The 14,999-nt window shown below is 35.0% G+C and overlaps 1 protein-coding gene across 5 annotated transcripts in view; it reads left to right on the plus strand.

Moving 5' to 3' along the window:
• The window catches only part of TRHDE (thyrotropin releasing hormone degrading enzyme), a 583,967-nt gene that overhangs the window by 528,346 nt on the left and 40,622 nt on the right, over positions 1–14,999 (plus strand). For all 5 annotated transcript variants that reach the window (XM_084956344.1, XM_084956345.1, XM_084956347.1 and 2 more), the window contains 3 exons: positions 2,497–2,644; positions 4,551–4,648; positions 5,111–5,218. In XM_084956344.1, the coding sequence (XP_084812470.1) occupies positions 2,497–2,644; positions 4,551–4,648; positions 5,111–5,218 (354 nt within the window). The remainder of the gene's footprint in view (positions 1–2,496; positions 2,645–4,550; positions 4,649–5,110; positions 5,219–14,999) is intronic.

Genomic DNA, 14,999 nt, shown 5'->3' on the forward strand with positions numbered 1-14,999 from the left:
CAGTTGGCAGTTTTTTCCATAAAGTCTCAAAACAGAACTTGCTCCATTTCTCTATTTAATGGATAGTTTACTTTTAATTATTTGGAATTTCTATTAGGCTTGCTTTGCTTTTATTATCTTACACTATGTAAGATGTCTTATACAACCTAAATCTAAGTTCTGATTCTTAGAAGACTTGTGCCTATCCAAAAATAAATAAATAAATAAATAAATAATAATAGGGAATATAAAATTTACAAAGTATTTTCTTTCAGATGTTAAAACAATTACCTGTCTTATGCCCATATTGTGGTAATAATTTTTCAGCAGGCTAAATTCTAGATAAGTAAGTTAGAATAAAAGGGTTTTGAGCTAAAAAAGATATCTCCTATTTCAACCTTTATTTCACAGACATTCATTGGAAAGATGAATGTCTAATTGTGCAGAGAGCAGTCATGGTTCCAGGATCTTTCTCAGTTTCAGGCTCTTTCTCAGGCCTGAGACTCTTTTCATAACATTTTTTGTCATATTTTTATTTGTAGTCATATTGCTCACAAAACCTAAATCATTGAAAGATGTCCATTCATTGGCAGTGATGAAGTAAAACATGATAAATTATAACTGACATAAGGTAATATGTTTAAATCTATGAAAAAGTAAATGCAAACACCTTTCCTGATTTTTCTAAACTTATCTGAAGGGCCACAATAAATTAGCTACTACAGGTTCTTTTTTAATACATTATTTTTCTAATTTCCTCAACAAAAGAATAATGGCTTCTAGATAAATCTTCATCTCTGAAATGTTATAACCTATGGCATGCAGACTGCATAATTTAGAGGAGGCAAATTTATGATCACCATGCTAATTTAGAATTAAAAGTTCAGGGGAAACAAATTATGAAATCTGAAATATTGGAGGCTATATTACTTTTAAGGAGGAAAAACCATTATTTTTTTAAAAAGTTATATTGCTTTTTTAGTGAGTGACGAACCTTTATAAGCAAAATTTAACTGTTTTATTATGATGCTACACTAGCAAAAAAATAAAGTTTCTTATTATTTGTTATTCCCCTATCCTATTTCATGCTATTTTATACATTCTAGGATGTATAAAATGGAAACTCTACAAGGAAAATGGCACAAATCTAGATGGAATCTAAATCATATAAATGGAAATCATATGTGGAAATTTGGGGTTATTTTCACCTTTCTTATTTATGTCTGACATTAACTGTGGTTGATCTTATGCCAGGGGTGAACCAAAACCATTAGAGTAATGCATGTCTATTTATTAAATTCAAAGAAGCACAATCTTCAGAATTGCTTTTTTTTGTGAACATTATAAACACAGCTGCAAATTATTTTTCTGTAGTTTTTGGTTATCATGTGGAATGAAGACTAAATAATTTGACAAATTGTTTGAAACAAAAATGAGAAAAGGCCCTGCTCCTTCTCTATCCACCTTCTACCAAACACAGATAAGAAGGTCCATCTGATTTTATGATGCCGAAAAAAAAAAAAAGGTTAAAGGAGATAACCTGGCTTTGGCTGCTTTTATATTTCCCTGTCTTCTGTGTTAAAAGTCTGCATTCAGTTAATTATTAATGTAAAAAAAATCCAACAAAATACATAGTGTCACTCCATGTATATATCAGGGACATCAGGCTAAGGCCATATTTTAAAGTGCTGGGTATTGTCATTTATATTGCTTTGATTTCAAGGATTTTTACATGCAGTCTACTGGAGTATAGAGACGACACTTCTTTGGGGGTTCTTTTTTGGATATACCTTCTTTCATTGTGAGCCTCTTGTGTTCAGATAGTTTTAAAAAGCTACAGTTTCATATTTTCTGAAGAATCTAATATTGGTCCCCAAGGTGACACAGCATCTATTTTGAAAGGAAAATAATAAATGGGAAGAGTCAATTTTTTTTAACGTTTTAGAATTTTGACTCTATTAAAATCTAACTGATTTTTATAGGTGTTATAGAAAGCAGATTTGAAAAATGCTTGTATGGTAATATAATACAGATAGAGTCAAAACTAAATTGCTACTTTGATTTGATAATTTTTTTTTAAAACAACCTGGATTAAATATCATTACACAGAGCTACATGAAAAGTAAAGAAGTGCATTGAGAAACCAGAATTTCTTTTCAGTAATCAATTATTTTCAATTACTTGTGACCTCTGAAGAGTTTCTGTGAAGGAAAATAGCCAGAGTTGATTTTATTCCAATTCCACAATTCTTTCCTTTTTAAAAATATGTATCCTGATATTTTTGTATTCGTGTAAATTTTAACTCTCCAACTCTGTATATATTAAGGGGCATTGGCATCCTAAGTAGGACTATATTTAAAAAGTGAGTAATTTTATTTTTATAGGACTGAGTATGGCTTCTTTATACTGTGATGAATCTTGCATTCTGCCTTTTATTTGCATAAGTAAAATCTTCATTTTTGCATCATCATGTATCTTTTCTGCATATAATTAACATTAACTTTTTTGACTGTGCAGAGCTGGCTATTTGCCTCAAAACATTCCCCTGGAGATTATCAGATACCTGTCTGAGGAGAAGGATTTTCTTCCTTGGCACGCTGCCAGCCGAGCTCTTTATCCTCTAGATAAATTACTGGACCGCATGGAGAAATACAATGTCTTCAATGTAAAAAGATATATTTTTCTTTTTCTTATTTTCAGAAGATAAACTGTTTTCTCATTATCTACTATATTCATCTGATCCTGAGTTATTTTTAGTTCCTTCTAATTTGTGCTATCATTTTTGTCCTGATTTTCTGTGCAATACTAATGACACATTCTTGAGGAAGAAAATTTAATACACACTCCTTTTTGTTCTGGCCTAAAAGTGTCAATTAAGCTTAAATGCCTCAGAATTTAAGAACAAATATACATGGCAAATCCTTAAAGTTTCAACCTACTTCCCAAGAGTTAAAGGGCTCTGTGTTCACAAAGGACTTAACCTGGGGAGAGGGATCCCAAAGATTTTCCCAGAATATAGACAGTTTCAGTAAAGATTCTTAGTCATTATTTTTATCCAAAAGGGCATAGTAAATTCAATTCACTTCCTTAATTAACAAGGATAAGATCAACATTGAGTCAAAAGCCCATTCATAATTGGGTCCAAGGGGATATAGGAGAGCAAACAATGGATAATCCAAATAGACCTAAAGACATGACAAACATTCCAAAATGTTACCTGACCAGATTTCCTAAGCGTAGAGCCAGAAAAACCAAAACTGCACTCACTGACACCACCTAATCTAATGTAATAATAATTTTGAGTAAGATTAGGATTAAGTACTGCTAATGAGCCTTTGATTCCAAAATTTCTTATCACCAGTGAAGCTCTGCATGTGACAGAATGCCTCCGCAACTTCTGTCACCTTTGAGCACAATTTATTTTCCTTCTGGTAATTTTAAGACTCTGCCCTGTGTCTTGTAAAATCATCCTATTTCTTATGACACACTGGCCCTGCTAATTGACCTATGCATTTGGAATAACTTGAGACTAGATTGCCATGAGGTGAAATCGGTTTTTTTTCCAGCCATCTAAATTGTGTGATGGCTGTAAGATTTGCTGCTTTTATCTTATCCTAAGCCTACATGAAAGCACCTCTGTTTTAATATTTTTTTAATAGGAATAATCCTGGCTTGACTGTTCATCGTTGTTAGTTTTATCTAAACCCTTACAACAGACATGCATGGAAATGTGTCATTACAGTTATGGTATAATTTTTATCTGCTGGAGAAAGACTTACTATTCTTCTCTTTTCTCCTTAACACAGAGACACTGCAATATTAAAGTTCTGTAAAAGTAAAATACATTTTTGTATATATTTGTACTTCAGAAATAGTATATTATGTCAGACACCTCAATTTCAGTAAAAGTTAAGAATTGCTTTTACTGTAATTTCAGTGCTTTCGTTTCTTTGGCAAAATTCAAGGACCACATTAAAGTGAGGAGAACATATCTTATATTGCTACTCATATTTATATGTGTCATTAACTGAATGGATTTTGCCTTTGAAATACCATATCATTTTACTGAAGAGTGTCCTGTGGATGTCAGGTCCGACAAGGCCAAGCTATTGACTGGGCTTAAGTAACAGTTTTGTATTAACTATGCTCTATTGATATAAAAACTTAAATATTAGGTGCTCATTTTCATAACTATATTTACATATAACTGTATACATGTATGCATGGAGTCATTATCAATATTCTTCACTTTCCTTGTTTTGCTACAGAAATTGTCATCTCAAATATTTAATAGTGGAAATTACTTAATTGCTCGATAGGAAGTAAACTTCCACCATTGCAATTGTATTGGATACTTATTTCCTATATTTGAAATACTGAAGTTATAAAATAATTTTATTATGTTTGTTTTTAAATAAAATTGTAGTAGAGCATTACCATACCCATAATTTTACTGATATTTTAAAATAGGCTTATTTAGAAAATATTTTAATTTTACTATTTAATTTTAATTGTCAGCATGGAGTGATGTGAAAGTGACATTATCTTTATTTCTCCTATCCTCCTTTTAGGAGTATATTTTAAAGCAAGTTGCAACAACATACATCAAGCTTGGATGGCCAAAAAACAATTTTAATGGATCTCTTGTTCAAGCATCTTACCAACATGAGTACAGTTTCATTTTCTGATTTCCCTTTCCCTCCCCCAGAACTGTACAATGCCACACCACCAGACTCATTGTGACTTTACCAGCATGAAATGATCTTTCATTCTGCATGTTTCATTTCCCTTTCTTGGGGGCACAGCTGATGGGCAGCACAGTTTCCACCATCTGGTACTGATAACAAAGGATTTTCCTTGCCGTGTTTTAATTTAAGACCTATCTCTACTTGGGAAAGTTGAAGTCTGAACCCATACTTCTTACTATAGTACTGTTTCCAGAGAAGACTTTTTTATGTACAACTTCCACCCCGTTTAATTGTCTCTTACTCAGCATAACAGAAATTCAAAATCTGAAAATTATTTCTGTGCTAATTAATTTATCTACTGTCATGTACTATAATAAGTCACTCTTTCTCTCCAGATATTACTACTGCTTGTTAATTTTTCTTTTCTTTTTTATGACACCTAGAGAACTACGTAGAGAGGTTATCATGCTGGCATGCAGCTTTGGCAACAAGCACTGCCACCAACAGGCATCAACACTTATTTCAGATTGGATTTCCAGCAACAGGAACAGGTAAGTTGAGCAAAATTCTGTATTTCTGATAATGATTCATCCTGGTTTCAGATTCTCAGTGGATGCATTCCATTTATCAACTGGAGAAAAATAAGACACGGAAAAAAACACTGTAAAACTTCGTTTCAGGTTCACAGATTACAAAGCAACAGTGTGACAGCCACAATACACTTATCTTTGAAATGTTCTATCTTGTTTTAAATTACCTTTCTTTATCCAGGCTCTTATTATTCATATATAGAGTGTCACCCTCTTTTGAATTTTGATAGCTTTGCTATCCCATGAGAGCAAAATAATTAAATTTAGGTCAAATGCTAAGGTTCTTTAGAAAGGTTGTGGTATTTATTCATAAAACAACTGTGAGCATTTGATATAAATAAAGTAGCATAGCAAATATTAACATTAAAAACTAAAAACAAAAAGGTTATAAAAAAAACCTTTACTCTTTCAGTGACCCTTGACGCAAATCTTAAACTTGCATCTTATCTTGGAATTTCACAATACAATATTTTAATACATAAGGCTAGGTTAAAACTGAACTTATAATTTAATAGAATTATTTTGTATTAGAATATGATACTAAATGTCACTTATTAATGTTAATGAAATAAATATTAGATGTAAATAAATCAAAGATCAGTGATCTTTTTAGTATAGTTTTTTTAAACCTTCTTAGGTGTCTATATTTCCAAGTATTTTTATGTTCCATTTCTTTTTATGCTTTGGGCAATTTATAATCAATCACTCGTCTCCAGGCTTTGGGTACCAGGTTAAGGAGAGTCTGATCAGAAGGGTGAGGAGCTAGGGGGCAGTTTGTTCATATAATTCCATTTTATGTGTGACAGTGGGCTTGTCCCTGCTCTGTGTGGCTGAGATGATCCCACAGAGAAAAGGATGTTTTAGAAGAACATTGAGAACTGCAGAGAGTGTAACCTGTTTATGGAATAAATTTTTGTCTTGTAGAGAGTTACCTAGGTTTAAATTTAGTTTCAACTCCAGGTCAAAAGGTAGCTCCCCTGTTTTAAAAGTCCGTGAAAGAAATCTTTCACTGCATTACTTAGTCATTAGTCATCCCATCTCAACTTCTCTAGAATTTTCCTGTTTTTCCTTTAAGTTAATTTTTTCCAGCCTTACACTGAGCTAAGAAGGAAAAATTTTTAGCACTATCCTCTTTCAATAGATCCACCATATACTTGAAGACAGTGGTTAAATTCCTCATCACTCTTCTCTAGAACTAAAGCATCTTCATTTTTTTTAAAATTCAGACTAATGGTTAATGATTATCCTTTTTTCTAAGTCTTCAAAAAACTCTTCTATTAGACTTTAAAATATTAAAAAGGCTTTTTTCCTATTTTAAAAAATCACCTCCATCAATTCTACTACATGTAATTAAGCTGTGAAAACATAAACATTTACCCAAAATCAATGTAACCAAAATTTTATGAAGATGTATAATCATATATACATTTGAGGGAAAAAGGTGAAATAAACTATTTGAAAATTACTGTGTCATGTTCCCTTCCCTCTGTTTTTTGTTTTATCCTTTGCTCGTTTTATTTTGCTGCAGACACAGCCTTTTCTCAGAGCTGATAGTTGTTTTTGAACTCTTTCATGAACTTACCCATATTCACCTATATTCTTGCCATTTTAGTAAAACTAAACTTATACCATTGCATTATTATAATTTCTCTAGAGAGTATTCAAGCCTGATATCACTTTCTACATTTAAAAATATAGCTATTGGGATAATTCTGTTTTTAAGATAATTCATGTTTTTAACAAAATTTTATTGAGTGATTCTCAATACTGCCTGGTAACCAGAAAGCAAAGAGGAGGAAGAGCTCAAAATTAACAGGAGATACAGCTCTATTAAAAAAAAAAATAGTTGTATTTGAAGCAAGAACTAAGCACAAGATAGGGTGTGAATACACAGAAAGGAGGGATTACTGCCTTGGAGAAGTTATATTCTTCTTCATGAAGGATGAGTAGGACTTTGTCAGATGACAGGGCCAACTGAGGCAAGGGGTAGGTTTGTAGAAGTATGTGAGGAGGGTGGCTGGGAATTCTAGGCTGAAGGAAGGCACATGGATTGATATTTAGTTTAAAGGCTGCGGGGATTTTTGACTTGTGAGTTTGAACCATCCATCCCTTCTACAATTCCATTATAAATGAAAGTGTCAGCTCATTCCGGTTTTGATAACTCTGACATATATTTGTGGTAAAATAATTAAATTGGAACCTGATACTTTCTTTTGTTATTTCCTCCATCATTTTAATATTCTCCTGCTTGGCTTTCTTTTGTAACTGGGCGAATAAAGATGCTAAATGGAACTAACTCTGTGTTTACTAGGATTTGCTCAGCTAAGCCAACCACATGACATGCCCCAGCACCTGCAAGTGACCTCCTGAAGGGAGGTACATGATGCTCACTGAGCTATCTATGTGTGAAGGTCAGAGGTTTAATCTGTATATTGAGTGACAGCTTAATAATAAAAAAATAATGCAATCTTGGGTTTAAGTTTCTTAAATTTAGTCAACGAACGGGGAGGGCTCGGTTTCTTTTTAAATGTGTCCGAAGTAACAGGCCAGTAAGCTTTGTTTGTTTGCTTGTTTTTGTTTAACTGGAAGCTTAAAAATCATCTAGAAAAAGACCTCCAAAGGTAATGTAATAGTATACTAAAAAATGTTGGTGGTGGAGATGCTATGTATTTACGCTAATAAATCTAAAGGACAAGGAGGCTTGCAGTAGTAGGGACTGCAGACCTTTGGGGTGCTTAGTATACAGCCTAACCTTGATATGCTGGGGAGATAGGTCGAATCAGTGGCATTGGATTCAGAAAAATGGAATGGAAAATTGGTGCAGGCTGGGTAATGGAACCAAAGAGTGCAATGAAAAGCTAGAAATGGTTGCAGCAGTGAGGAAAATTCAAAAATTGCCATGGATGATACATTGAATGAGTGGACAATCTGCTTCCTGTTAAACTATGCAAAGGCTACAGTGTGTTGAATTGTGATGGTGATGTCATGCATACAAACAGATTGAGCTATGATCAGGTGTTGGTAGGCTGCAATTTGGGGACTAAGTGCAGTAGAAGCCATATTTCAGAAAAGAGACAAATTGCCAAGCGTTTTGTAGAAAACAATATGAATGATAAAAGATCTTGAAAATATCAGCCAGGAGAGGAGGTTGTGAGACCTGAGAATTTTTCTCTTAAAAAAAAAAAGACATAGAAAAGATGATAGTACCCGTGTATGTATAAAAAGCATAATAAGAAGGAAGAAACTGGTTTCTTTCACTGGTTGGCACAGATAAACAAAAATAACTGGTCTAAGCATCACTGCGTTAAATATAGGGGATATATTATTACTCCAAGTGAATTATTATTTGAAAATGTCTGTATTAAAATTTTTTTATATTGCAGTTAACTCTACAAATATCAATATGGTAATGTGGAATTTTCTTTGAATACAATTTTTTTTTTTTTTTTTTGTCTTTTTGCCTTTTCTAGGGCAGCTCTCGCGGCATATGGAGGTTCCCAGGCTAGGGGTCGAATCGGAGCCAGAGCCACCAGCCTATACCAGAGCCACAAGCAATGTGGGATCTGAGCTGCGTCTGCAACCTACACCACAGCTCGCGGCAACGCCGGATCCTTAACCCACTGAGCAAGGCCAGGGACCGAACCCGCAACCTCATGGTTCCTAGTCAGATTCTTTTTTTTTGTCTTTTTGCCATTTCTTTGGGCCGCTTCCGTGGCACATGGAGGTTCCCAGGCTAGGGGTCTAATCAGAGCTGTAGCCGCTGGCCTACGCCAGAGCCACAGCAACGCAGGATCCTAGCCGAGTCTGCAACCTACACCACAGCTCACGGCAACGCCGGATTGTTAACCCACTGAGCAAGGGCAGGGACCGAACCCGCAACCTCATGGTTCCCAGTCGGATTCGTTAAGCACTGCGCCACGACAGGAACTCCCCTAGTCGGATTCTTTAACCACTGTGCTGGGAAGGGAACTCCTCCGAATACAATTTTTAATATGAAATTAAATATGTGTCCCCAGTAATACAGTCTCTTAATTTTGTGATAACGTATTACTTTTCAAATAATGCTAAGATGCAATTTAAAGCTTTAAGACAATACAGAGTAAAGATTTAAACTATAAAATTTTAAAAAGTGATATCTATTTCCTAACATATAAATTAATAACTGATATCAATACTCAGACAATACTCTGAAACAACAGTGTAGCTTGTACATTATGGGAAATAAAAAAATGTTTATTGAATTGAAATGAATTGGAAATTCATTTTGAAACTGGAAAAAGTAAGGCCCTTTTATAATAAAAATTATAAGTAGAGAAGCATCTCTGGAGCTTTAAAGCATACATAATACCTAAGCTTCACTAATTATAATGTTACCAATAGTATTGTCTTTAATGATGATAATCATAATGAAAATTATATTTACTATGTTGAGTTTTTATTTACTTATTGCATTTCAGGCATTGGGCTAAGTGCTTTTGGTAGATGATTTCATTTTTTTTTCATTTTTAGAGAAAACAAATCCATAAGTTATGCAACTTGCCAAGCTTATATAACAATAGGTGGGAGACCTGAGCTTCCATTTGTAGCCTGTTCAGTTTCTACCCCTACTGCCTGTAATTCTGTAGTGGTATATCAAATGACCATACATCAGAAATATATATTTGTTCAAAAATGAAAACCCAAAACCAAAAAAAAAAAAAAAAAATACACCAAAGAGAACTCAAGTACTCCTTGCAGTGGGTTTAAGTAACAGTTTTATGCTACACTGTATAAGATGGTGGTTCTTTAATCTGATTGTACATAAGAATCACTACAGAGGCTTGGACGGTCTTTGCTGGGCTCCACATCTAGAGTTCTGATTTAGTAGGTGGAATGAGAACCAGGAATTTATATTTATATATTTCCAGGTGATGCTGATGCTGCTAGTCTGGGAACCACTGTTTGGGAACCATTGGTACAAATAATAGTTGCAGTTCAGATTCTGACACACTGTGATCAAGTTGCAGCTGTTCCACTAAATAAACTTAGGAAAATCACTGGGTTTCATCATCTGAAAAGTGGCAATGATACTACCAATTTGGAGTCCCCATGTTGGCTCAGCAGAAATGAATCTGACTAGCATCCATGAGGATGCAGGTTTGGTCACTGGTCTCACTCAGTGGGTTAAGGATCTGGTGTTGCATGATCTGTAGTGTAGATTGCAGATGCAGCTTGGATCCCGTGTGGCTGTGGCTGTGGTGTAGGCCAGCAGCTGTAGCTTTGGTTCGACCCCTAGCCTGGGAACCTCCATATGCCCTAAAAAGATGAAAAAACAAACAAACAAACAAAAACAAACAAACAAACAAAAACAAAGAACAAAAAACAATAGAGAGAGTTACATACCTATACAATATCTGGCCCTTATAGGAAACTGTAAAACATTAATCATCCTTGAAGTCGCCTTCTATTTGTTTTGACCACTCCTGTGTAGTGAGTGGTATGAATTTCACATGGGGAAAGTAGGTACAGTGTAGAAAAGAATAGAACAGAATAAAGCATTTATATAATGCCTCCAGTATTAGATTTAACTCTATAAGCTTTGATGATATAAAGATGTGACCTGTCACGTAAAATATAGAACAAAATATTATCATAGAGATTCTCACTTAAGAGCAGGGGGGTATTTGCCGTTTTCTCCCTGCTTTAAGAAATACTGTCTGTCTTGGCCTCTAGGTAAATACTACATTTTCCTCCCTTCCCTTAATCAGTTGCTATTTATGGTACATGTCCCTTCATCAGCCATAGCTTTTTTCTTTAATCTCATAATGTAAAGAGCTCCAGTTACGCTCCTTTCTCTCTCTCTTTTTTTAAAAAAATTGAAGTGTAGTTGATTTGTAGTGTTGTGTTAGTTTCAGGTGTACAGCAAAGTGATTCAGCTATACATACACATCTATCTATTTTTCATATTTTTTTCACTTATAGGATATTATGAAATATTAAGTTCTGTTCCCTGTGCTGTACAGTAAGTCCTTTTCTTTGTGTCTGCTCTCTCTCCATCAATATTTGCTTTATTTAGGTGAGAACATCAAGTTGGAGGGACAAAAGGCTCTATTATGTTCTGTATGTGTCTGGTTCAAAAACATCATATTTTCTTCCCCTAGAACATAGATCTTAACTTATTGTCCATGTTTCCAAGTTATCGTGGTCCCATTCCCTTTATTCTTTACGTGTCTTTTTGTATTCTTCTCACTATAAAATGACTTGCTGTAGATTTTCACAGGCTAGAGTTAGAGCAGCCAGACCTGCTGTTTTAGTGCTGTTTCCAGCATAGGCATGTTGCAGATGAGTGAACACAGCACGGAGTCCACATGGAGCAATGGAAAGGACAGGGCTGCCCAAACCTCCAGTGAGCTGGGGCTAAGTTTGCTCCTAGTTTGTCATTAGGCAGCTGTGGCTTTAGACAAGGCAATTAACATCTCCAGTTGAAATCCAACTGTCTTTCTAAAGCAAGAGCACTGCCTCCAAATTTCCAGGACTTACATCCAACGGTCCAGAATTTCATATTCACTGTGTATGAACATAAATTATACAGTTTCCTCACAATGTGTCCACTATGGGTTCTCTTTTGATTATACAGTTAACCGGTATCTGTTCATTTATTCATGTATTTATTAAGCACATGTCGAGCAGCTACGAGACATCAGGCACTGTGCTTGGCACTTGGAAGGCAGCATTCCTTTGTTCAAGTAATGCTAGCTCGTGCTGCCTGATCGGCATATATGTGGTCCATGCCCTTATCCACCCAGAAGATGAATGCAGAGGCAAGGAGAGAGTTTAGGAGGGAGACAAAAATTGTTCAAAATAATCACAGAAAGCTAAAAATGAAGCTCAGCAACCGAGGAGAGCTCTGTGGTGTGCTGGGAGATCGTCAAATAGGCATTTGATAAGATCTGAGAGATCAGGGGAAACTTCCAGCTCTGAGGGCTGGGGGTAGAGATGAAAAGTGGACATTTTGAAGAGTGACAGGAGTTAATGATTATTTGGATACAAAGAGTAAGAGAAAGGTAGGCATCACTGACACTTCACTAGAATCATCCTACAGGGCTCAAACTTTTGTGCATATGAATTGCCTAAAATGATTTAAAACTCTCCACACACTATTTAAATAATTGTAAGGATTTAACTGCCAGAATATTGTAAATAGACATTTTTTTCAATAAAATTCAGGACCTTTAAAACATATCCAATGGAACAAACACTATAGCTGTTTTATACTTGTCATTAGCCATTTAAAAATATGATCATATTCTGGAGTTCCTAATGTGGCTCAGCAGGTTAAGAACCCAACTAGTATCCAGGACAGATGCAAATTTGATCTCTGGCCTCGCTCAGGGAGTTAAGGATCCTGTGTTGCCACAAGTTGTGGTGTAGGTCAGCAGCTGCAGCTCTGATTCAACCTCTAACCCGGGAACTTCAATATGCTACAGGCGCACAGTACAAAAGATCATATCCTTATTTACTAGTCATAATTTCATATTATTCTTTTCTCCTCCCTCAAATCATCTTCTGATATATTTTTTCCTGAAAATCTTTTTTGGATCACCCTATTATATTTCTTTACAATAAAAAATACACAATGGGACACACATAGACATACACACATAAATTTTTTCAGGTCATCATAAAATCCTGTGTTACATTTTTTTCTAAATTGGGTTTTCATTATGATTGCTGCCTGTATACACTTAATCAACATACATATATTGCAGATTTTGGTATATAATTTCTAAACATTAAAAAAGTATTAAATATAAAAGTAAAAATTGAGATAGGCTTTCTTTCCTATTAGTTTATGTATTCAGAGATAAATATTGGCCATTGCTAGAATGAGAAAAGTTTTACCATCAATTCTACTCATATTTTTGTTAGAGTGCTGAAAAGCCTTATACCTAAAAATAAGCAGATCACAATGGGAGGTATGTTTTTTATGGGAATGTATACAATTCTTTCCAAGTTTTGTGCCAAAAATCACATGGTAATAACTATCACCAAAATTTAATTATCACCTGGTAACTTGATTAAGCCCTTTTCTAGCTATCAGCACAAATATTTTCGAATTTTCTCTTTATTTAGTACTGCAGTACAATGCACCCTCAGAAGATGCGAGGTGGTTGAATGAGAAATATTCTTCTGGAAAGTGAAAAAAATGAGAAAAGGTTTTTATGAGTAGAAATGTATCTATGTAAAAGTGGAAACTGTCAAAATTGATTGCTCTAACACTATGCATATTCTTAGGTACTCCTTGAAAAGTCTATCTTTACCCCCAGCGGTATGAACACCTTATTTTGAAGACCACAGCACTAGGGCGTAGGTAGAAATGGAAAGGCTGAGAGGTAGATGAGATTATCTAGGGAGAGCATATAACACAAGAAGAGCGTTCAAGGCTAAGGATTTGAGAAATCACAACAGCTTCATTTCGAAAATAAAGTAATATTGCACATGTCTTCCACAGCAACATATACTTAATTTGATTAATAAGTATTAAATAAAATTCTTAGAGTGCTTAATCCATGGGCCAAATCTTCCCTGAGTCTCTGCCGTGTCCCAGGCATCAGGCTAAAAAGCAGTGGGATCCCATGATGAGCAAAAGGACACAGTTTCTTCCTTCTTACAGTGGACAGTCCTAATGGGATAGACCAATACTAATCAGATGTCATACACATACTGGACAGTTTTACTGTATTGAGAACCAGAGGAGAGCTTTATAAGAAAAGAACAATCTGAACTGTCAGAGAGGTTGACATTCCTGCAGAGTGACAACTGGCCTGAGGCCTACAGGAAAGATACGCATTCACAAAGAGGGAAAGGAGATGTTAGGCTGAAGGAGCAGGGTATAAAAATGGCCTTCCTCTTCAGCATCATTTCTCAAGATTAAAGGTTCAGAATTGTACTGAACCAAGAATCACCTCAGGAAGTTTAAAATTTCTTTTTCAGTTAATCAGTTTGTTTTGTTTTTATTTGCTGAGAAGAGCAAAAATTCCAGTTAATTGATTATGCTCCTTCATCAAAGCTTTAGGAGATATCTATTCTCATATTAGAGTACGTTAACAAATAGAAATGTTTCAGTAACTTATGTAGAAAAAAAGCAATCTGTGACATATAGTAAGTGGGCTTGCTATCTGAATTAATCCAATTGTGAATTCTTTCATCAAGCTGGAAATCATTTTCATAAAAAGATTAATAATTCAGTAATCAATCACTACCTGAATTACCTTTTGTATAAGGAGAGGTCATGTATTGAGATTATAGATACCAACTAGGACCTACTGTATAGCATAGGGAACTGTACTGAGTATTTTGTAATAACCTATGATAATGGAAAAGATTCTGAAAAAGTGTATATATAACTGAGTCACTGTGCTGTATGCCTGAAACTAACACGATATTGTAAATCAACTTGATTTCAGTTTTTAAAAAATAAAAAGTTTACTTAAAGAGTGTCTGTAGCTAAATATAGAAGAGAACTTGGAGTTCCTGTCCTGGCTCAGCAGAAACGAATCTGACTAGAATCCATGGAGACACAGGTTCAGGCCTTGTTCAGTGGGCTACAGATCCAGCATTGCTCTGAGCTGTGATGTAGGTCACAGGCATTGCTCAGATTCTGCATTGCTGTGGCTGTGGTGTAGGCCGGCAGCTACAGCTCCAATTTGACCCCTAGCCTGGGAACCTCCATATGCCATGGTGGGGCCCTAAAAAGACAAAT

Source organism: Sus scrofa, chromosome 5 (assembly GCF_054392235.1).
Source record: "Sus scrofa isolate SSC_HxYL_T2T_F1_AM1 chromosome 5, Sscrofa_HxYL_maternal_Yorkshire_Landrace_v2.0, whole genome shotgun sequence".
In the NCBI taxonomy this organism is placed as follows: domain Eukaryota; kingdom Metazoa; phylum Chordata; class Mammalia; order Artiodactyla; family Suidae; genus Sus; species Sus scrofa.